Source organism: Numida meleagris, chromosome 2, assembly GCF_002078875.1.
Source record: "Numida meleagris isolate 19003 breed g44 Domestic line chromosome 2, NumMel1.0, whole genome shotgun sequence".
Lineage (NCBI taxonomy): Eukaryota > Metazoa > Chordata > Aves > Galliformes > Numididae > Numida > Numida meleagris.
This window is the reverse complement of record NC_034410.1, coordinates 38,460,250-38,484,139: the sequence shown is the minus strand read 5'-3', so window position 1 is coordinate 38,484,139 and position 23,890 is coordinate 38,460,250. Positions and strand designations below refer to the sequence as shown.

The 23,890-nt window shown below is 36.2% G+C and overlaps 1 protein-coding gene across 5 annotated transcripts in view; it reads left to right on the top strand.

Annotated features, from left to right (window-relative positions):
- SLC4A7 (solute carrier family 4 member 7) overlaps window positions 1-23,890 on the top strand; it is an 84,369-nt gene that overhangs the window by 34,030 nt on the left and 26,449 nt on the right. For 3 of the 5 annotated variants that reach the window (XM_021388841.1, XM_021388843.1, XM_021388842.1), the window contains exons 3-8: window positions 10,097-10,240; window positions 10,987-11,122; window positions 12,126-12,286; window positions 14,315-14,503; window positions 21,595-21,710; window positions 23,069-23,226. In XM_021388841.1, the coding sequence (XP_021244516.1) occupies window positions 10,097-10,240; window positions 10,987-11,122; window positions 12,126-12,286; window positions 14,315-14,503; window positions 21,595-21,710; window positions 23,069-23,226 (904 nt within the window). Of the gene's footprint in view, window positions 1-10,096; window positions 10,241-10,986; window positions 11,123-12,125; window positions 12,287-12,377; window positions 12,715-14,314; window positions 14,504-17,027; window positions 17,370-21,594; window positions 21,711-23,068; window positions 23,227-23,890 lie in introns of those variants that run through there. The other 2 variants (XM_021388845.1, XM_021388844.1) reach the window with 2 other exon arrangements.

Below are 23,890 nucleotides of genomic sequence, written 5' to 3'. Positions count from 1 at the left end.
CAATAAGCCTTGTTAAATATGTTAAGCCAGCAGAAAAAAAACCAACCCTTACAAAGGAAAATAATGAGAAAGATCTCATCAGTTGAGCACCCTGAACCAATTTGCCCAGTTTGCAGATGGATGTCTGCCAGTGCTGAGAGGAGGAAGGAAGTGTGATGTGAGTATAAGGTTGAGAGGTACAGAGGTGGAGACGGCAACAATGCCACTTCACATAGAGTTAAGCTACTGTGAAACCACTTCCATGTCTGTTTTTGCAGTTAAATCTTCAGTGCAGATTTAAGCTGTCTCCTCCTTAATCTCTTTTTCTTGCTTTTCTTCTGGGATGAGACCCAAAAAAAATATGCATGTGTTTTGCAGGGAGGCAGGGGTTAAGAGGAGGCAGGCATTCAGCTGGAGCAGTTTGTCAGTGCACTCAACAGCTGGAATGCCTCAGCAGAGGAATGGCATGGGAACAAATGAGCAACCAGATCACTTCCCAGTCTCCTTGATAGCGCAGGCACAAAAATGTTGCAGCCAGCACAGCACTGCGAGGGGTACAGGGCAGGGGTGGGGAAGATGGGTTAAGGCTGCTTGAGGCAATTTCAGCAGTTGCACTGCTGACTTTGAAAATATCCTGTGTTTCCTATAGCCAAAGAATAAATTAAGGTGAAATCAAGGCTTGTGTTTCATGAGCAATTGAGTCAACAGCAAGGTGCGGCGTTATCTCTACCCTCACCTTGCTCTTAGCTGTGCAGCCTTGCCCTCTTTTTTTGGCTATCTCACCTTCTCTTTGGAGTGGCCCAGTGTAGTTTTCTGCACTGGAAATGCAGAGATTAAACAAATAACTAATAAGGAGTGTCTGACAAGAAAAATGTGTTCCAATAGGATTATCATAAATCTGAAGCTTTGGGTAGGTACATTATTTCCACTTCTGTATTAAAATATTTTGGCAATTACATACATTTTGTGAGAAAATCGACCCTTTTTTTTATTTTTTGATGGTAGAATGGGGAAAGGTGGAGACTGTGCGTTTTGACTTCTATCATGGTAACTGTTCCAAAGTAAGAATAGTAAGTTTTTCCTTTCATGTAAATACAGTCATTTGACTAGTATCCTTCTCTGATATTTACCATAAGATATTGTTTAGATTCAGGATGTTTTAGATGATAAATGTATGTGAACTTAGAGCTGTTTATTATGGGATCACTAATTGTAAACTGAGATGATGATACTAGACATGAGGATTTGGGGCTGCTTTGTTTTTAATTCTGGCAATAAAAACTGACAAGGAGAGAAATAGAATTATTGTCTGGAAGCAGTAGAAAACTCCAGATAGTATTATTTTTCATAAGAAACTTTTCATAAGAAAATTTTCTTGTAGTCTTGAAAAGATCTATGACAACATTAAGTAATGTGTTTCAAGACCTGAAGCTGTTTCAGTCCAGTTCTCCCAGTGACTTGAAAAGGAGTTCTAGGAATTCGGAACCTCTCCAGAAATGTGCGTAGATCCACTTTCAAGGAGAGGCAGCAAGCAGTTAATTCAGTTCAGCTATAATGCGAAGCTCCAGACCTTCAGAGCCAGCAATGATGGGATGTTTAACGACTTTAAAGCCGCTACAAAATAGTGCTGATTGATTTGGTGCCACAGAAGGTACAACTTAGTATTAAAGCGATGTTTTTTGGTCCTGCCGGTATGGGATGATTATTTCTGGTAATTTTGACGTGGTATTTTAATGGAAAGAAGTCTAGTTGCTGAAAACAAAAGTAAATCTTGGAGATAGGGCTCTGTACTCTATTTATGGTTGCTGGGAAAGTATTTAGGTTAGAAAGGATGAAACAAGTAGCCATGTTTAAAACTCTTCCTGTAAAAGAGTAATAGGTCAAAATGATAAACTGCAATTATGGTTGGATTAAATCAATACTAAACTAAGGTAACACTTCTTACTGAAGCTGTATTTGTTACTTTAGAAGAACTAAAAAGGACAATAGCATTTTAAAACAGCATCTTTAAGAACCCTTAAAGTTCTTAGCTTCGTGTTAAACTCTTTGAGCTGTGAAGAATGAGTATAATGAGAATAACAACGAAGTAAGGGCAGAAGGAAGTAAGGCAAGAATAGTAATGGCAGAGGTACTTCATCCTGTCTTTAATAAAAAACAACAACAAAAAAAAAACCACAACCAAAACCCCCCAGAACTACTCTGTTTGAGGAAAGCTCTCTTAAACCTGACTTGCTATGTTTGGCTTGATACTATTAGGTCTTACCTTTTCAAATGCGTGGATGGTTTTTCAGGTAGGTTTTTTGATATGTAGACTAGATCTAGCTTAATGGAAAAGAGGTGTCTGCTAAGAATAACAGAAGACAAGTTACGGGCACAGCAGAGATAAAGAGTTTACACATAATAGAGGTATTGTTCCAGAAGAAAATCTGAGTCTGAGTGTCTGTCTCAGCAGAATAGTATTCTGTGGCATAAATCCAAGAAGCAGCTTTCAAGAGTTAAGATGATTTACTAGCTACTCTAACACTATCCCATGGCAGGTGTAAGTAGTGTTTACATTTCAAGTGACCCTGTTAGCTCTGATACCTTGATGGCCTAAAGCCGTATTTTTCCTTTAAGAAAACATCTGTGCTTTTCTGTTAATCTTAGTTGATAAGTAGATAAATAATACTGCAGTTTTTCCCCCTCTAGAAGTGAATATTGTATATCTAAGCGGAAAACTTTCTCTGCAAATGTTTTGCAGTTTAACGTGTTGGGAACAGTTAGGAATTGTTTCAGTACTATAAAAGGGCTTTGGAGAGCAAAGGGAACTACGCTGTAACTTGTAGTGGAGTGTATTGATTGCTACGTTGGTGTGTGTGTGTGTGTGTGTGTTTTAGTGTGGGGGGTAGGTTTAGTATTATTCTACCTTTTAGATACATCTGAATTGCAAGTGTTCAAAAACCCATGAATAGTTCCTGTAAAATGTTTCACGAGAGCAGGTGCAGGAGCAGGTAAATATAAGACATAACAGGACGTTGGAGCTGTTAGCCCTATAAAAAGTATGTTTAGTACTTACATTGTTGTGTTCTGTGATAGCAGGCTGCACTAATTTAGACAGGCAGCGCAGAACACATTTCTTCGTGTTCCTCAAACTATGGAGTAAATGTTTCAACCTTTAAAAGACTTGATAATGATCTAGAAAAGAGCCCTATTCGATGGGGGGGGAGAGGGGGCAAAGAGTTTTGAAATGCTATTTTTTGTGAAGTTGTACTTTTTTATGTGATCAAAAGTACAGTGCAGTAGTGTGAAACCACTTCTGAAAACAAAAATTTAGGATGATCACTAATGATTCTTGCAGACCACCGTTCATCCAACTTCTCCACTGATATCCTTGAATTTTAAAGTTTAAATTCAACTGAAAGCAAGCAAAAACATATCTGTTCAAGTACGGGGCTAGTCAGGAATGTTAGCCATGCTCTGATTCATATGCAACATCAACAAAAATATTGACTTGCACCAGTAGAGCTAGCAACTGATGCAGAATAAATTCTTCTGTCCATTTTGTTCAGAAATAAATGTTACCTGTCTTTAGCTCTTCTCTGTAAGTCACAAAAATCAAGGATATTTTCCTATAATGACTTCTAATGCAGTCTTGATTAAGTAAATGTTGGAGTTAGGTTGCATCACTACACCTTTGTCACATGTGTTGAAATTTACAATTATATTTTTGCTGTGGTAGTTCTGCATTTTGCAGTCCACAGTCAAGTTTCACGTGACTTGTTTCACTGTTCATTTGTACAGTATTCAGACTTCTATGTAGGGAGTGTAATTTTCCTCAACTTTCTTAAAGCATACTGTTATTTACAGTACTAATCACAAAGGCAAGTCCGTAACAAATGCTATCAAAACTATTTTTGGACTGCCTTTTGAGAAGGAAATGTGGCAACCTTATTGTATAGGCATAAAACTCAATAGAGCACCCAGGTTGACTAGACACAGTTGTCAGTGTTCATGTTGTTGTTTCTGAAGGCAGAGGGTTATTTCTAAATTCTAGAACAGTCTTTTGAGGAAGCTGCTTCTGATTCTGCCAAACTGAAAATTTCAGGGTTTACTTGTGTGTTACGGGAATTCTTGAAGTTACCTGAGGCAGGAAGGTTTATTTATTTATAAAAACAACAAAACAACATTATAAGAACTACTGGTAGTAGTTTAACAGGGAGTGAATGGAAAAAGAAGCAAAAACTACTTCACTCCAAAATTCGTATTCCTGGCTAAATAACTACTGCATAATCTCAAGATTCTCGTGCATATTTTAGTGTTTCTTCTTAAAACAAATTTATTTTTAAGAAAGATGCCATTAAAAACAAGCCAATGCCTTTTACATAGCATGAAGATTTAAAATAAATACGTAATGTAAAATGCACCAAGATGAAAGCAATGCTATTGAAATGTTTATGGCATAAGGTGTGTATTTACATTTTTATTTGCAAACTTACTTTATCTGAGAGAACATTTTGATACCTCCAGTCAGAACACAAGCATTGCAAATTTTGTGAAAAGGTAATTGCTGGCACTTTTATAATCTGAAACATATGTAAAAATGTTACTCAAACGTGAGAGCTGCAAAAGGGAAGTTCTGTCTAACAGTACAACTTAAACTTAAAACTTTGAAATGAACTTGATGGCCCCAGATTGCTCAAATAAACATTTCTGAAATGAGGCAAAAGAAACAGAAAACTGTACTATTCTGCAGCCTATTGTTTCTTGATGGCTTTTTGTAATGTTTACTTTTAGTCCTTTTAAAATCAGTTGTTCTAAAAACTGGCTGAACTTGTAGCTTGATGGATCTCAGAATTCCTGCTGAATGGATGACTCCATTTGAAATTCATTTAATGTTTCAAACCAGTTTACACTTGTAAATTGTGATGTTTTTCAAGTTTGATTTCTGAATACTTATTTTATAAAGAAAATGTGGAAGTTTTTCCTCAGGAAGTGTAACCCTTATATGGGATGAGATTCCCTCTGTAGTGTTTTTCTTACCTTACAAAGACCAGGAAATAGATGTGCTTTTGGGGCAAGTTAATTGATTTTAAGATGTGTGCAGCACTTGTAGAAGTGAGAGGATTGTGGTCAAATCTGTAACAAGAATGTATTTGTGACTATTAATGAGATGTGGAAACCTTTTAGCGAATGTTTCTTTTGAAACCCTCTAGCAGTACAGTGTGTTGACTGCGTAAACCAATGTCCTTATAGAGCTTGGCATCCTTGGGAAGGCTGGCCATTGTTCTTAATGGAACTTTTACCTGAATTGTTCAATTTCTGAGTTTTCTGCCCTACATCCTTTCTCCTGAGTGTTGCTATAGAGGCAGCATGGAGGAGACCCTTGAGCTCAGAGTGTCATACCAAGCTGTGGCCTGGTTTGGGAGTATGGTGCAAGGGCAGGCAGTTCCTTCAGACACTCAGCGCTGGTTCCTTCCCCAGTCTTCAGAGATGGGTGCTGGCTGCAGGCCACGAAGCCTTGGGACAGACCTGCGGACATGCAGTGCCAGAGCCCCTGCACAGCTCTGTCAGCTGGCACTAGGTTTTTCCCATTCCTGTTACTACCTGCACATCTGATGTAATTACTGACAGTGCCTTCTTGAATACTGTTCCAAACAGTCAGAGCATTTTTCTCTTTTGACTGCTGCTACCAACTCATATTTGATTTTAAATCTACAGAAGAAACCCACTTCTGTGCGTAATGAGAGTTGTGGTATTTATTGCTTCTGCCGGTCAGCATAATGTGATGCAGGCTTTCATTGTGTAGTGAGAAAACACTCTTTCTTACTGAGCTGCTTTACCATATGCTGTGCATACAAAATTTTCAGTTATGCTTTTCTTTTTCTTATCTGCCCAGTTATTTCAGTACAAAGAGCATATTCTCAGATATACTTAATTACTAGGAGCAACAGGAGATTTCAGAGTAGGGCCCAGAAGACTTAACAGATTCTAAAATATATTGCACTGCGGCCTCTAGCTAAGGCATATAACCCTTTGTGGAATAATTTATTTTATTCCTTTATATAAATCTGTTGAGGAAAAAAATTGATTTCAGATATTTTATTCTCAAGGGAAGTGATAATCTCTGTCAAATAATTCTTTTAACAAAACTCAGAAAAAGACCCTTTGGTTATAATAAGTCTCTTTTTGTAGAAAATCAATGCTTGGAAAACCGAGATGATCACATACAAACAGGCTTCTGTGTAAAATAAATGACCTTTCCAGTTTCTTATCTGAGAATTTTGAAAAATAGCAATTTCTGTTATAAAGTCTTTGTTATCAACTGACTATAGGGGGCTTATGGAGAAGGTGGAATCAGTCTCTTACCAGAGGTGCGCAGTGAAAGGACGAGGGGGAACGGATGCAAAGATGCAGGATGGAAAGTGCAACTTATGCATCATGAAATCGTTTTCATGGGAAGTTTGGTCACATGTTGGGATGGGTGACCCAGAAAGTCTGTAGAGTATCTATCATTTCAGATGGTAAAAACTTGACTGGTTGTCATCCTGAGCAACTTGATCAAAAAGATGGCTTCAGCTTTGAAGTTGGTCCTCCTCTGAGAGTTGATACCAGCTAGCGAATTTTCAGATGACCCTTACAACATTAATTAATATCTCTGCAGTTCAGATTTCTAAGGATCAAGATTTGAGAATGTATAGCATTCCTTTTCACATAAACTTGGTTTTGCTTGGTAACATGGAGAAGAATGTTCTCCTTTGTATGAAGCTTGAAAGGCATCTCGTTATCAGTGGTGGTTAGAAAAAAAGAATTCCTGTATGGAATTGTGCATGCACAGTTGCCACATCAGAGCACTCTGGATGAATGTTTTTGACTTCAGATGTCTTCTGTTGCCATTTTCTTAGGGCTTTGTGAAGAAATCAGGAAGTTAAACAGTGTTTTTTGTTCTGTCAGTTTTATAGGACTTTATATAAACTGACTTGCAGAGTAAGACCATCTAATTGAGGTGTGCAGCAAACTCCTAATATTTAAATTTGTTTCACAGGGATAAGGGCCTTAATAGTAAATACCCTTGGTGGATTTGAACAGCTAAGCTTGGATAAAGTCATGTTAGATTAAAATGAACAATTATCTCTTGAGTTGTGTATTACTAAATTTAGTATCAGACAGTGTACTAATTCTGTTGATGATAGGTTTAATGTAATTCTTTAACAAGCTTTGCTTGAGAGTGGTACTATGGTACAGATGTGTTTATGTGAGTTAAGCTTTGAAGGTCAAGCAATTGTACCTTCTAACTTTTAAAAATCATATTCAGGTAAAAGATTGTGTTCCTTTTAAAGTAACACGGATGCCAGTAACGTGAATTCTGGCCTTTTAGAGTTTACTTGTCTTTATCTGATATTTTTTTTTTAGGCCTGGGTGAAGGGAATTGTAAGTCATGCTGCTCAGTTCATTGGGAACTAAGGAAAAAAATCCTGTTGATATCTTTGTTTTAATTTATTGGAAATTATGCTAGTAACTATGTATGTTCATTTTCCAACATTAAATGCTCCTATCTAAATAACGAAACTAAGGGAACACAGGCCTACTCAATACATCGGTCTTTATTTTCAGGGACTTTTTAGTGCTTTTCTTCGTGAAGCTGGAATTAAGGGTAAACTGTCTAATTCTTGGGCACATTTACCCTGCCTTTTGGTGTTAATATACTCGGCATCATCCAACAGCAGCAGTTTTGTATTTCCTTGGGAATAGCAGAGATTTCTTTGTTTATGCATGTCCATGATTTAAAACAAACAAAAATACAAACCACTTGCCTTCAACAGCCAAACTTGATTAGTATTGGACTTCCCATTCTCCTATAAATAAATTTTTCACTTTATTTGCTTTTTTCACTGTAGTTCTGATAGAATCACATTGGGTTGTGATGCATTTTATTTAATTGCTGAAAGTCTTCTGGCTTGTCTGTGTTTCACATCAGTCCTGAAATCCAGCTGCAGATGTAGCTGTTAGATCACTCTGCAGATACAAAGCAGGTACAAAGGTAATTGGAGAAGGTATTCTTGTTTCACACTTGCCTGCCAAGCAGTGTCTACATGAGCAAATAGCCATTCACACAAGTTGCTTGTGGGCAGTGAGGGCTGAAGGATAGTATAAACCATTGGAAGGTTCTTTCAGTGTCTTTGCGATACCCTAAAAGTAGAGTAGTGAACATCAATTAAATTATTACAGTTAAACATCGACTGTTTAACTGTATATTTAATTAGAGCTAAATATGTGCTTGTTGACTGAGTAAAATATAACACTCCCTGGTGGTGTTTGGTCGGGATGATTGCAGCATTGCAGCAGTTGCCGCTGGTGGTGGTTGCAGTGAGCAGAACTGAGTGGGACCTGGCATGCTGTTAAATGCCGTTAGTCTCCAGCTTTGTCAGGTATCTGTGTACTTAGTTATTGCATCACTGTGGTGTTAGTAACCTGTTGTTAATGGTGCTAGCATCTAATATAGCATCTAGGTAGACTGATTAACATTCAGGTGTCACATTGGTGATAATTGCTCTGAAATGACCTCTCATGCAGTAGTTATGGAGGGCGGAGGCTCAGCTTCTTTTTGTAAGAAACTCGTGAAAGAGTTTCTGTCTATAAATAGGAGTAATAAATGCGTCAACAATTTAATCAATTTTCCACTCTTAATGGAAACAAATTATTTTTAATATGCTTCATTTCAGATTTGGTAACAGTCCCAGTCAGTCAGCTCTAACTAAAGCTTAGTGTTTAAATTGCATCGAGAATCAAGTCTCATAATATGGAAAGCAATCTTCACCAGATGAAACAAACATCAAGTTTGTTCCATAGTTTTTTTGTTAGTCTACTCTCTTGTGCAGTACCATGAAAATACTGTTTTAATACATATTATGAAAAAAGATTGATATTTTGGGGAGAGCTTAGAGATGCTATTCTTGGAAGCCAAATTTGACATACTACCACATTTTTTTTTTTCCCAAAACTCTGCAATGGCCAAATTCTTCACTGTCCTTATAATCTCTCTCTCTCTCTCTCTCTCTCTCTATCTCTCTGAATATATTTGCACACATGCATATATATGTATAGTCACAACTCCTGGGGGCTTGCTTGACTTCTGTAAACTTGCTGAATTTACATCTCTTTAAGAGGCGGAAAAACGCTTCCTTTTCCTTTTGCTAATGTCAGCCTTCTGTAATGACTCTTCTACAATATGAAATGAAGTATTTAGTGTTAACCTCCAGGCTTATCGTTAATGTGATTCTTCCTGAGATTGTTTAAGGAGAAATTGAAAGGGTTATTGTATATGCCAACTATATTACAATAAACATGGCAGTAGTTCATTCAAAACGATCTGATATATTTCTTCTGCCAGGCTGTTGGTGCTAGTATTGCCGTAACGTGAAAGGTCAGAGAGAAATAAGATGTTGAAAGTAAATGTTTTAAAGAGCCGTATGCACTAATTTGAAGATGTGCTATTGAAATTTGTTAAGAGATTCTAGAATCAAAAAAGGAGAGAAGAAGAAACACAAAAAACTTTGTGTCAATTGTGTGATATTTTAGGGATAAATTTGCATATGTAAGTTTCTGTTACTTTCCTCGTACTAATTAATGGTATATTCGAACATCAGGTTGACTTAGGTGTGTCACATGATATTCAGAAATACTGACAGTTCATTCAACCAGAGAAAACCACTTCTGAGTTATAAGCTATGGGTAATTTCTTAACGAAGTTTATATGATGATTTTCAGTAAACAAGAGAAGTGTCTTGTAATTTTTTCTACTATGCTTCTAGTTCTCTGGTGTTTATCAGACAGCTGCTTTCATTATCATAGATAAAGAGTAAGTTTCTATTTTACGTGTTTCACAGCTGAGTTCTTGAATTGGGCCGCAGTTTATTCTTACCCACTTTACTTGGGAAACGAGTATAGCACTAGTTCCTTGACACCAGGGAAGGATAGAAAGCAAATGGTAGTAGTAATTCAATAAATGTAGTTTTGCCAAGTACTTTTGGATTTCTTTTTGACTTTGTCAAATTCCATGCCTTTTTGACAGTGATGCTAAATTTTGGGCAGGAGGTCATTTTTTTGGTGTAATTTTTTTTCTGTTGAACTTTCTTGACAGGCCACAGGGCTGTGTATATTGGCGTTCATGTCCCATTTGGAAAGCAAGGTCGTCGACGGCATAGACATCGTGGGCATAGACATCACAGAAGAAAAAAAGAAAAAGAAACTGATAGAGAAGATGGCAGAGAGTCTCCATCATACGGTAAGAAATTTGTCAGAGTTCTTTGTGTTTCTTGAAAATGAGCTTGTAATAGTTGCTTTGTGCTCAAGCATTGTTTATACTGTTTCTTTTATTCTTACAGTAATTATGCATTTCTGTCTCCAATCAAGCAAACATTTTGTGGTTGTGTTTTATATAATCATGAAGTGCTGGGCTTCAGGTGTCTGAATGTTCAGCAGCCTGCACTGAATAGTTTTTAATACTCTTAGCATAAAAATATTGGTTATTTGCATTAAACTCCATTCTTCAGATTTTGTGATCTTGTATTTTCTGTCACTCAACACTTTCAAAAATATGGGTAGAGCTATGAAGCAGCATTTGCTATGGTAACTTGATCCATGATCTTACAGTATTCGTTTGAGCCTTCCAGTTGTCTGATAGTATGGGATTGTACTGCCTTCAGAGATTTAGTTTTGATGGATTTCCTTGAATATATTGGATTTGGGACAGAAACAATCTACTGTAGATCTTCGTAGATAATTAATATTTTTTTTCAAGACCTTTTTTCAGAAATGGGTTACTGGATGATGACAACATTACAAATGCAAAATTCAGTTCTGAGTTTATTAGTAATTCAGATCTTACATCAGAATCTCAAAGATTCTCTTGAAGAGAATATTGTGCTGCATGTTTCTCACTGGGACTGGGAGACTTAACTGCTACATTTTATTTCTTCTGTAATAGTAGTGTGAGTTATTTAAGCTGTTGAGTTTCTCCTTTTCTTCAAGACACACCATCCCAACGAGTGCAGTTTATCCTGGGTACTGAAGATGATGATGAACACATTCCTCATGATCTCTTCACTGAAATGGATGAGCTTTGCTTCAGGGATGGAGAAGAGTATGAATGGAAAGAAACTGCTAGGTAAGCTAAAAGTAGATTGTTTCAAGGTGTATCTTCTAGAGGTTTTATTTCAAAGAGCTGCAAACTAGGTCTGGGTTGGAATTTTCTTGAAGTGTAGGAGTTTTTCAATTCAGGCTCAGAAGACTAAAACTTTCAGTATTATTGTCACATTCTGGAAAAATTAATGTGGCTTCTCAAAAGACCCTGGATTTCACTGCTACAATTTGTAGCTTTGTGCAAGTTAAAATGTTTCTTTATTAATACAAGTGTTCAACTATGTAGCACAGGATTTACTGTCTCAGAAATCTTTTCTCTATTATTGTTGATAAATTGGTGTTTTTTTTAATCAAACCTAAATAATATTGGATATTTACATATGTTCTTCTTAGGAAGTTTTTTTTTTAAATTTTGTTTGGTTTTTTGTTTGTTTTGAAAGGTTGTATGCGTGTACATTGTAGGAGGCCACAGTTAATTTTTTTTTTTTTCCTTCTACATATGTTGTACTATACACTCTCTGGGATGCAGCACTTCCGATTTCCTTATTGCATTCTAGCTTTTGCAGAAGTTCAGCTTCTGTCATACCTGTGAATTAGAATAAAGGCCCATTAATAGTTAAACATTAATGTTACTTAACTCTTGAATGTCTGATTTGGCACCTTAGGAGAATTGAATATTATATACACTGCATTTCAGACAGCTTTTTAATCCTAAAATACAGACGAAACTGAGATGTGCAGATCAAGTAACACAGCACAACCCTATGCTGTTCTTATGAATTTATGAATAGATAGCTATCGTTCAAACCTGATGAAACAAAATGGGCTAGAACTAAAGCAGCTGAGCGTGGGCAAAGAGCTAGATAAGTGTTCTAACTGTTAATCTGCTCAGCTGTCTGGGAAATGAAAGTCAGTATGTACTGATGAATCTCCCTCTTCAGTGTTGCTTAGAGCCGCAGAGGGAAAGGAATGCCAAGTTGTCTGTTTTCCAGGAGAAATATATTTATATGTATGTCTGTTCATTTCAGGTGGCTAAAATTTGAAGAGGATGTTGAAGATGGCGGTGATCGGTGGAGCAAGCCTTACGTAGCAACTCTGTCTCTACACAGTCTCTTTGAACTGCGAAGCTGTATTCTTAACGGGACGGTCATGTTGGACATGAGAGCAAACACGCTAGATGAGATAGCAGGTTGCAGAAAAACTTTTTTTGAAATTCTTTATTTCTAAATTTTAATCTCTACTTGAAATGCTTTTTTTTTAAATATTCTTGAAAATGCAGTATGGAAGAAATAGGTATGTGCATGCTTTCTGCAGTTTTCTTCATCTGGATATAAAGAGCTGGTCCTTCACTTAGGAGGAGCTCTGCTGGTTGAGTAGCACCTCCGTTATTTACATGGTTTTTAGGGTGAGGTCCAGAATTTACCTTTGTTCTAATTCCTGAATGTGTTCTTTGTCTTTGTTTCTACAGATGAAGTATAAATATCTTCCAGAGCATTTTAGGACTTATTTGTGCACTTTAGTACCATAATTATTAATCATAACTTGGCTGATGTTAACTTGATGCCGTTAGTGCAGTTGAGTGTTGCACATCTGTTATTTTTTTCACCTTTGTAAGAGGTGAGCAGAAATAAATTACGTCAATGTTTGACCTACTATGTTGAGTGGCCTCACTAATCACATGGTCATTTTGAGTACTACAGAATCAGCTTGGAAAGCTTTTTTATCAGTGTTATACTTGTTTAGTCTGAATGCCTTTGAACTAGTTTTACCTAATTTTGCTGGTATCTCTTACTACAGGTGCCACACAGTGGAATGTCTACTCAGGAATCATGCTAGGCTTAGGGCTGTCCAACATGTTTGTGAAGGACAAGGTGTTTTGGCACAAAAAAGTTGATGCAGCTTGAATTTTTTTTGCTTTTAAGTCTTCGAATTTCTCTTAGGAAATTGGCATTCCCTTCCTATTTTCCTGACTTGCTGAGGAAAAGTGTACATGGTTTGTAAAAGCAATGTTTTGATCATTAATTGAGTTTTATTAAATTAATTATAGCAGTATTCTTAGTTTATAAGAAAGTTAGTTACTACTTAATTCTGCATAAACAGCACTTTTTTTAGTAGCAAATATTTTAGGTGGATCTGGAACGTATGAAGAGATTGCATGAATTTGTTTAACATTAGGTGTCGTTATGACAGTATACTCTGCCAAGGATGATTACCCTACACAAGGTTAATAATGTGTTATCTCAGGTCCCTGAATTAAGAATGCCGAACAAGTGTTTATGGTTTTCCCTCAAACAGGCCAGGAGTTTCTTTTGAGAAGCTGTAGCAAAAGACTGCGTGTTAGCAGTAATTCCAAAAGGAGGTTGCACTGTACTGGCAGTGACTTTATTACGTATAATTTTGCTTGTAAAGCATTCTGACCCATCACTTTTTTCTCTGTGAAAAGTTCTATGTAATTACAGTTTATTGATGCATGAGTTAAAAATAGAAAAATATGTTGACAATTGTCTGTCACGTGGGGTAACATTGGTTTGTGCAGGTGTGTGTGTTTCTAATTAAAAATAACTACATAATCACAGCAGACTTTCATCTGTGTGAGCGTACTGAGGAGATGCACCTTTGAAACTTGATACTGTGTGTCGATTCATCAGCTTTAGGTGATAAAACTAGCTTTCATTTTACATTTCCTTTTTTAAAGTATGTAAATCATGTGAAATCAAGTAGAAAGCCTCAGGAACTCGGGTCATCTGAAAGTGACAGAAGTTAGGGAATTCATCCCGTTATCTTACAACTTTCCTTCTAGTGTAGTTGCATACTTTCAAAATAGGGAACACCAGGTTAAGATTTAAAGATGCCTGTTCTGCATTCTTTCTTTCTGTGTGTTCACTTTTAGTTGAATACACAAAAGTTTCTTTTTTAAAAGGAAGTTGCAGTTGAAAGTTAAATTATAAAACATAAAGTAACTTATTTCTTACTATTTACTAGTAGCACAATTTTATTTTTGGATCTACATTCTGTTTTACTTATTTACTTGTTTAATGACATCTTAGAAAATTTGCTGTGGATTTTTGAAGATGGCATTGATGTTGAAAAGGCGCTTCTGTTTATTATATAGTTTCTGATTTTTTTCATATGAACTGTTGCAACTACACTGTTCGGGTTTGTGGAAAGATAGCTGCATATATAAAAATTTCATTTTCCTGTTGTTATTGTTCTATAGATATGGTTTTGGACAACATGATTGCTTCTGGCCAGTTGGATGAATCCATAAGGGAGAATGTGAGGGAGGCACTTCTAAAAAGGCACCATCATCAGAATGAGAAGAAATTCAGCAGTCGGATTCCCTTGGTTCGATCTTTCGCAGATATAGGCAAGAAACATTCTGACCCTCACTTGCTTGAACGAAATGGTGAGATAAGTTGTAGTGTCCAATTTGTTCTAACCTGTTACGTAATGTTTTCACTGAGAGATGAAGGAAAATTCAGCTGATAATTGCAGATAAGTGTTTTCTTCTTGATAAGCAATGAACTAATAGTAACAGTGTATGCCATGTGTAGCTATGGATGATATTTCTGTATATTTTTCAATTCACTCAAATGCTTCACTCCTGCCTGTATATGTAGCATGCATTATTATTTTGAAGTGCAGAGAGAGATGCACGTTGGCCCTAATGCTTTTTAGGGTACGCTTGAATAAAATGTATAATGTTTGAGGAATTTCAGTGTTGTGGCATAGTTTCATATGCTTTTCAGGTAGCTCCTGCTTGCTTATTTAGTTTATGCAAGAGATTTTGCTTTGCGGTCATGCCATGAGTTCAGTGATGCTGACAATTACTGACTTTGAATTCAGTGTTATGTTTATATGGTGAGAGAGCTCACTATTCTAATGGTGAAGAAATTACTTTTATCTAGGACACTGTTCTTGCCATGTTTTGTATAGAACAAACTATATGGGGGAGGGGAAAAAAAGGAACAAGAAAGATATTTGCGGTATTTTTAGGGACTTCAAACTGCAGAGCAGGTTACTTTTGTTTTTATGGCTTGTTTCCATCTCTGCTTTTTTTGTTGTTTTTATGCTTTGCATTAACTACGCCGTGTGAAATTTCAAGCTAAATTTATTTAGTATAGTGAAAACTTAATACTGATTTCATGAGTCACACCTTGCAACAATGTTCCTTTCCAGTCTTTGGAAATGTCTCATTTCTTAGAACTTACTCTCTGCTTAGTTAAGTGCTTGTTGGGTTGGATCCAGGTTCAGTACGTCTGTGGAGTGTTCTCCAGCCCAAACTTTCTGATGCATGTTCTTAGCTAGTGAGTATATGATGCATACTTTTCACTGATAGTTTCAGAATCAGTTTTCTCTAGAAGGGAAATGTGACTGATTAAAATTATAATTTCTTCATATAACTTTGGACTTTTCCTGTTTTGTTTAGCAAATGTGAAAGTTTCAAATATAAACTTGGTGTTACCCATCCTTTAACAGCTGTATTGCCAGTGTTAATTTTTTCATGTGCTCGTTAACTTTTCCTTTATCATCATATAGTCACCCTCCACTAAACTGGTAAAACAAACATGTGCATAATAATTTTTAGGCACCTTGTACATGTGTGTGTTTAGTTCTAGGACATCTGATGTTGATAACTCAAACATCCTTACAAGTCCAGTGTAGTTATTATCCTTAGTGATTAATACAGATAAAATCAACCACTTTGCTTTATTGATCCTCCTGACTTCACTGTACTGCCATTGTAATAGCTCAACTTTAAGACTTTAGTTCTTATTTTAAATCGTTTATATCTGTAGGACCCACTTTTCCATGCTGCAGGGGAATGTGTGTGACATCTAGGTATACTTTCTGTGCCTCTGTCTTGCAGCTTGTACTGGGGTTGTCCAGTGTATTGGTCTCTGTATAGTGCCTAGTACAAATGTGAGACTAAACATGTCTAGTTTGCTATTCTGTTTTTGCTTGATGGCATATTATGTGAAAACAGCATGGCTTTGATTTTATGGATTGTAGGAGAAGTAATTGTTTCCCTTCTCAAGGCGACTTTCATCCCAGGAAAAGTGTTTTTCTCTCTCTTCTGTTTTTTGTTGTTGTTGTGAGTAGAACTAAACGTTCTAGTGGAAGTATGAAGATACGATCTCTATTCCTGCTTTAGAAAGAACTAGAATCCATTACAAACTGAAATCTTGAAGGAACTATGACAAGAATATTCTCTTTAACATGAAAATAGTGGGGATGAATCCAGTGGAGACTGGATAGGGGAAGAAAAATGATAGTGAATTTTGGAGACTTGCGTTTGATTTTAGGCAAATTAGGGGTAATTTGGTAAGTCAAAGCAAAAAAAGATGGAGAAGGGACCATGTAAATTACTCTTTATGGCCCCTTTAAGACTATGTATTGAGACTATACCTGGTTAGAAAACTGACAGTTAAAACAAGACCTTTGTTTGGAAGACAGTTGCGTTTAACTTGATTAGATTGTTTGATGTTCTTTTAAAAAAAAATTTCATTTAAAAATTATTAATTCTTCATACATAATGAATGCAATTAATTGCGAACTCTTGTAATGTATTAACTGCTAATGATTTTTTTGATGACATTAGATGTAGCTGCTGTATGATTTTGAATAAATTCTAGGAAATGTTAAGAGTCAGTTTCAAGAGATACCATTTTAGTTTTATTCTTAAAAAAAATTCTCACTGACTTTAAAACAATGTCTTCTCCCACATATCTTTGGTGTTCTGATTAGTACTTCTGACTTCTCTAATGTCTGAAATCAGATCTGCTCTTACCTTGTCTTACTTGCATGAGTACGACGCTTTTGGCCAAAAAGCTTGCAATTTACTATGTAAATTGTTAATCCATATTTGTTTCTCTTATTTAGTATTTCCCTGTTTTAAGCCTCACGGTGTTTCATTTGTTTTATCTCAGGGGAAGGCCTTTCAGCCTCCCGCCATTCTTTGCGAAGAGGTCTCTCTGCCTCAAATATTTCCCTGAGAGGAGAAAACCGTTTGTCAGTTCTTCTCAGTTACCTTCTTCCCTCTTCAAGAGCTGGAACCCCGGCAACCTCAAGGTGTACAACCCCTGTCACTACCCCTCAAAGCACACCACCCTCCAGTCCTACCTGCAGCCACCCGCCAACCACAAGTGCCCAGCCAAGTCCACTTCAGGGCAAGGATATTCCTTCAGTAATTATCCACCCACCTGAGGAGGACTTAGAAGTGCAGGAAAGCCAGGAAGAGAAGACAGAGGAGAATGTTGGCAAAACACCAGGCAACTATCAAAAATTAAACTGTCCACGTGTGATGCTGTCTGCATCAGGATCACTTGCATTGTGATGTTTCTGGCACATAACTTGGGCACAAGGGATTATGATAACAGTTACTTCTGCCTGCATGTTTTATTTCTTCTCACTTGTGACTGTTTTCTTGTTCGGCACTTCTAACTTTTTAGCTTTTTAATGAAAGCTCACAAAATTATTTAACCTTCATTGGCATAGTTGAAAAGGAATATCGTTTTAAAATATAATGTATAAGCAAAATGTAAAAAATGGTGGTCCTTTTCTTTCACTCACCTACAGTCCATATCGTATTTTGTTTTTATTGTATTTTTGTCAGTGGATGAAGTAACATTTTACACAAATGACTGATATCCAGAGCTAGCTGCAGCCTAAGTCATAGTGAAGTATTAGAGGGGACTGTGAAAATAATTAGGAATGATGCACTCATGAGTCTTGTTTATAGATTAGTTTTATCATGAAGTCTTTGAGCAGATTTATTTTTGCTTTTGTGCTTTTAAAAACACAGGACTGTTATAAATGGTAGTAGTTTGATGGAACTGGCAGATTCAGTTCATCTATACCTGCTGCCAGGTAGCTTTGCATTAGTGAAGTGTTTCAACATCAGACATTATTGTGTTGTTTGATATGCAGGAGTAAGGTAAGGTAGTTCAGAACATTTCTAGGTCAGAACTTAGTAATTTATTAGCTTGCTTACTTAGCTTACTATTAGCTTACTCTAGTTAGTGTAACACTTGCTTTGCTTTTGGCAAAAATATCACCTACATAGAGACTTCAGGATTGTCTTGGATAAATCTTTTTTTTAAGGGCATCACCTTGCTTTTTAGCCTTCGAACTCCTGCTACATTTTTTTCCTTTCTGAATTTTTTTCCTGCCAAAATCTAGCTTTCAGATTTTTCAGCTTTATGTGTATTTTAAAACAAACAGCAACAAAAGCTGATTTCACACAAGTCGTTCATCAGGGAAGGTTTTCCTTGCTTTCCTTCCTTCCTTAGTAATTAGGTTTAAAGATTATTGGAATTTAGTTCCACCTGAACTGCTGCTGTCCACAAACTGTATTTAAAAAATATGATTTGTTTTATTGTTTGGATGTATTTAATGTAAGTATCCTTTATTTTTTTTACCCTTCCAACTCTATCTGTTCATCTCTTTACCAGAATCAGTTTCAAGAGAAAACAGAGCACACAGTTACGTAGAGCAGTAGAATTAAGCTGACAGAAATTAAGCTGTGGTTATCTGTCTTTTTGCATTTTGCAGCCAAGCTGCTTGAAAGGAAGGAGTAGGCTATTTCACAGACTGTGATCTTGAGTTGAGACTTCCAACCTTACCTCAGTTCAGAAAAGTGAACAGAAACCTCTCTCTGCCTCCATTAAGGGAAATAAAAAGAATTCGCATGAAGTCTGTTCTCTCTTATGGATGACCTTTTCAAGATAATTAAAAACCAGAAGTAAAGTAACAGCTTTAATTAGTTTTCAGTTCTCTTATTTTCTACTCATCTGACTGGAATGCCAGACCCAAGATCTCAAGAACCCAAGGGAAGGCAAACAAATGAAGACTGAATACTTAATACTATTACTATTAAAACTTTTCACCAGAATCTCAGAGTCACATTCAGATTGCTTTTGCCCCTCGACGGGATGTTTCTCATAATTGAAAAATCTGAAAGGAACGATTTCCCAGTTAGCCCGTAAATAAATGTCTTTCCAGAGAAAGATGAACACCAACAATGATGGAATACGTTTTTGTTTTCTGTTGGTTTTCTCCCCGCCCCCAGTTTTTAGTTTGAGACATTGTCTGACTACAGAGAGTCGTTTTCCTTTCAGATGCTTTTGAAGACATTCTCAGACTGTGATTTCTGGCCTGTAACTGAACTAATCTCTGTCTTGTGAGACAGATTCAGAAGGGAACTCTGAAGAGAAAGTCATCTTCCTTGTCAGAAAAACCCACTTGTCTAGTTCTGAGTGCATTCCATTAACGATCATGGTCTGTAATTAAGAATCTTGCAGCTTGCATACTTTTTCCACTTCTTGGTGATTAACTTGAGTTTGCCTCCTCTCAGTAAAGTATTTTAATTTGCTAATAGATGGCTTTCTTCTTTTCAGCATTCTTCTGTCCTTGTGCTATTCGGTTTTTTATTTTTTAGCTGGAAGGATACTGAAATTCATGTGATTTAGTATAAAAGGCAGAAAGGTGGGCACACTTTCAAACTGCCAATAGATTTTTATCAACCAGTCATCAGTTCTTAGAAAGTGAACCAGGCAGAAGATTCTCTGTAAAATTCTTTTCTTTTGTCATCTGTCAAGAACAGCTTTATTTTTTCAGTCTTTGAAATGGTTGCGTAATGAATTTTGTAGGATGAGCTAGATGGACAACTGTGTCAAAGCTGAAGATGAGCACTTAATTCTCTAGCAGTTTAACTTTTTTAACGTCTGTGAGTAACAGCAAAGGAGCTTGTTACAAGAGATCTTTTAATTCACTGGTAGTTGTGTTATAAAGCTGTATAAAATAATGTTCAGAACAACTTCTCACTTACAAAAGTCTCTTCTGAATTATTTTCAGTAAGTACTTTCACATATTTGATTTCTAGGAGTACTTTTTTTCCACTCACTGCATTTTAATTCAGTAAAAAAAAAAAAACCTAAATTTTTTAAGGAGAAATGTGATGTGACTTTGTCTTTAAAACTTTTCTATTTAATAACTATTGTCTGTATAGATATGATTATGTTGGAATAGTCATGCTTAGATGCTGAACTCAGAGAAGGATAGAATGTGATTATTATCGGTTGAGCTAACTGAATGTTGTATTTATAATGTTAACTAATTACTTGTGCATGGTTAGATTTCACAAAATAAATTGCAGCTTATTAACTTCATTTGTTTTTTTGCTCAGGAAAAACTGAACACACCACTTTAAACTCCTAAAAGCTATAGAATTGAAAATTAGTGCTTAAGGCTTGGACCTGCATGTTTTTGATTGATGATGGCACTTTGAAAGAGTTTTTTGGAAATAAGTTTGGGGAACTAATAAAATAAATTCAGTTGTAATTTGAAATGTTAAATAACATCAAGTTGCTAAATAGTAAACATGGAGGGAAGCAACTGTGCATTTCCAGCAGTAGTTACAGTAGAGCAGTAGCCATAAGTTAGCCAGTGATAACTTTGGTTTTATTTTGACTAGAGTGATGACTGATCTAAATACAAACTTTCTGCATAAAATACAAGCCTTAGGCTTCAGGCTTTGTTTAGTTGTTGTTTTGGAAGTATGTTACAGGCAGCTTAACACCACATCTGAAAGTCCTGGTTCAGACAGTTAATACAAAATGGACTTATAATGCACGTTAAACTGAACAAAGGAGCACTCTGTAATCCCAAAGATAGGATTTGGGTTTAGTTGTGCATCCTTAGACCAGTTCGTTAAGTGCTACTTATGTAGGGCTGACCATGGCAATATGAAATTCTGTATATTAGAACACTTGGGTCACTTTATTTTTGCACTCTTCACTGAACATGCAATTGAGTGTTAGCGTAGCAAGCTACGCAAAACAGTTGTGTCTTGGTGTAGATATCAGAGGGATGCTATACATTTAACTTGAGTATCTTCAATGCACATGAATTTTCAGCTAATATGCTAGCGAGATAATTTAGTACAGTACTCATCTGGTTAGATTAATTCTTAGAGCTTTGCTGTGCTGGTTGAAGTCACGATTTGTATGTAGTATGCTATTTGCCTGTACAGGTTCAGTTAAAAACCAAGTTTTTGCTTCTTATAGTTGTAACCTGAGGCTTGCTGATCTTTTTACAATTGAAATACCTGCTACACAGCAAGGTTGTAGGTAATAAGTGTTTGCTTTTGGTATTTAAGGTCTTCTAAATATAGTGAAGGTGCTGTCTAACAACTACTGGGGTGGTTACAGTTAAAATGTCAACATTTGTTATTTTTTTCTGCAATCAGAGTCTCCTTTCTAATGACGGCTCTGCAAATGGCCATCATTTAGGCAATATATGATTTTTATTTATTTTAATCATATTGTTATTTTGAGAGCACAGTGAATTGTTAATGTTGCATTTATGATACTAATGTAGAGCACTTTGAATAACTTGCACATTTGCTTTAAGTGAGCTGCCACGTTTAGTTTTAACACCGTTGCATTGGTTCGCTTTCAATGCCGTTTTGAACTTATCTCCTTTATTTGAATTTAGGGCTGTTAGCATCTCCGCAGTCAGCACCTGGAAATTTAGACAACGGGAAAAGTGGAGATGTTAAAGGTACTGGGACAGGTGGAAGCAGAGAAAACAGCACCGTTGATTTTAGTAAGGTAAGTCATATTAAATGCCTTTGTATTTAGCACAAGAGCTATGTAGGAAAAAAATGCATTAGCTCTTACTGCTGTCTTAGTTACATGCAAGTTGTGCATAAGTATCAGAACGTGGCATAGGCTAAATATATCAAATGTTCTGTAACTCTGCAGGACTGAACTTTTACTTTGGTGAGCTTCTTGGTATTTTGGGAACTTAATGAGTACAGCCTCTGTACTTTCTCATGCAGAGGGTGATGTTTTCAGATCTGCTATAAAGGCTCATGAAAACAATTCTGTAGATAATGTGGAAGTGTGTTCGTCTAGGTACTTTTGTTTGGAGGAGGGCACAGTGCTCTCAGAGAGTATTCATTCTATCTTTGAGTTTGCTATACAAAAGTTAACTATTCATCTTAATCACTAGGAGTGTATAATATCACATTCTGAATCAAATCTTTTGTACTACTTTAAATTCATTCCATGCCTCTTTGATAATTAAAATTTGCTGGGTAAGTTGCATTATGGCTGTTACTGTAAAAGTCGGTCTGTAGTGTCATCTGTATTGTGTAACACTAAGAAAATTTGTTTGCCATGTTAAATAATTATGCTTAAGCAAACTTACACTGTAGTTCTCATCTGATAGTAGCAGGTTCCATTTATTCCTGCTCCTCTGTCACAGTTTTTGTGTTTTTGCTTGGCCTGTCCTGTACACCTGCCTTGTCTCCTATTGGGCAGGAGTCAGCCTCCTGGCACTGTAGTTGTGGCACACTTGGTGTGGGACTCAAGAGGCCATCTGTAAGTTCTCTAGGTAGCAGTGTAACTGGTGCTTGTGCATGTATGTACGTAGACAAAGAGTTCATGTGCTTTTCTGAAATTATGTACAGAAATGAAAGCTTAGATCTTTCAACTGTCACTCTTCGTGGATGAAATGTAAACATACAAATTCTTTTTCAAAGTTACAACTTCCTAGTATATTTAAAATACGCAACTGTGAAATAACAAACTGCATTCCAGAAACCATGAGTAATTACATGAACTCTCCTTAGTCAGTTATGCTTAATTTGTTATGTATGTCCTATCACAAAATGTTTGTCTTGATAAGTAATCTTAGAAATATGGTTATGCAGTCTGGAGTCTTTTAGAATATAGTAGGAAGTAGTAATTGTAGCTTATACAAAGTAGTTCGTTATTAATGGCTGGCAGGCTGATATTTTATGCAAATGTCTGTCTTTTCCATATTTTGGGATATTTCTTTTGCTTTTGTATTTTCCTTTGTAACTTATATGTCTAGTAAATACTGATAAGCTAAAAATTATGTTATGGAGTTTATGTTAACAAATGGAAGGAAATAAACACTTGTTTCATTTTCATTTGACTAGGTTGATATGAACTTCATGAGGAAAATTCCTTCAGGAGCAGAAGCATCAAATGTGTTAGTGGGAGAAGTAGATTTTTTAGAAAGACCTATCATTGCTTTTGTGAGGCTCTCTCCTGCTGTGCTTCTCTCAGGCCTCACAGAGGTTCCAGTACCTACACGGTAAATAAATGCCTGGAAAGTCTGGCTTTACTTTTATATAAGTAAACTTGTAGTATAAGTTAATAATGTTTAAGATGTCAAGTAGAATGCATACAAAATCTCAGACTATCAGCTTTGAAAACCTAGAATTTCATTTAACATTGTAACAGGTTGTTTGGCCCTACCTAAGCCCTAGTGGAGAACACTTCATTTTCTGTGCACGTCAATACATTGTTGCATACAACAATTTAGTGTTTGACAGAAATCTGTAAATATATGGGTTTTATTTATTTACTTAAAAAATTGCCAAAGTGCGTGTTTATCTTCATTGTTTTCAGGATATATACTATAACAGGCAAAAATAATCTTGGCAGTGTTCTCTTCAACATGTCAGAATTTTTAAAGGGTAGTTACCAATAGAGCTCCCAGTGTTTCTTAGGAAATTCAAACAGATTATTGTACTAATGGAGCTAAAATAGTCCTGTCTTAATTTTTTCAGAATGCTACAGACTGGCATATATAGAATAGTGTATTTTATTCTGAATACAATCTCAATTTTGGTTACTGTAGTCAACAAAAATAACATTCAGCTTTTTGTACCTTGAAATGAAAGTGCTACTTTTTTGAAGTGGGAACATTATTTTCATGGAGTATAGTAAAAAGATTTACTGAAATTTGCTGTTTA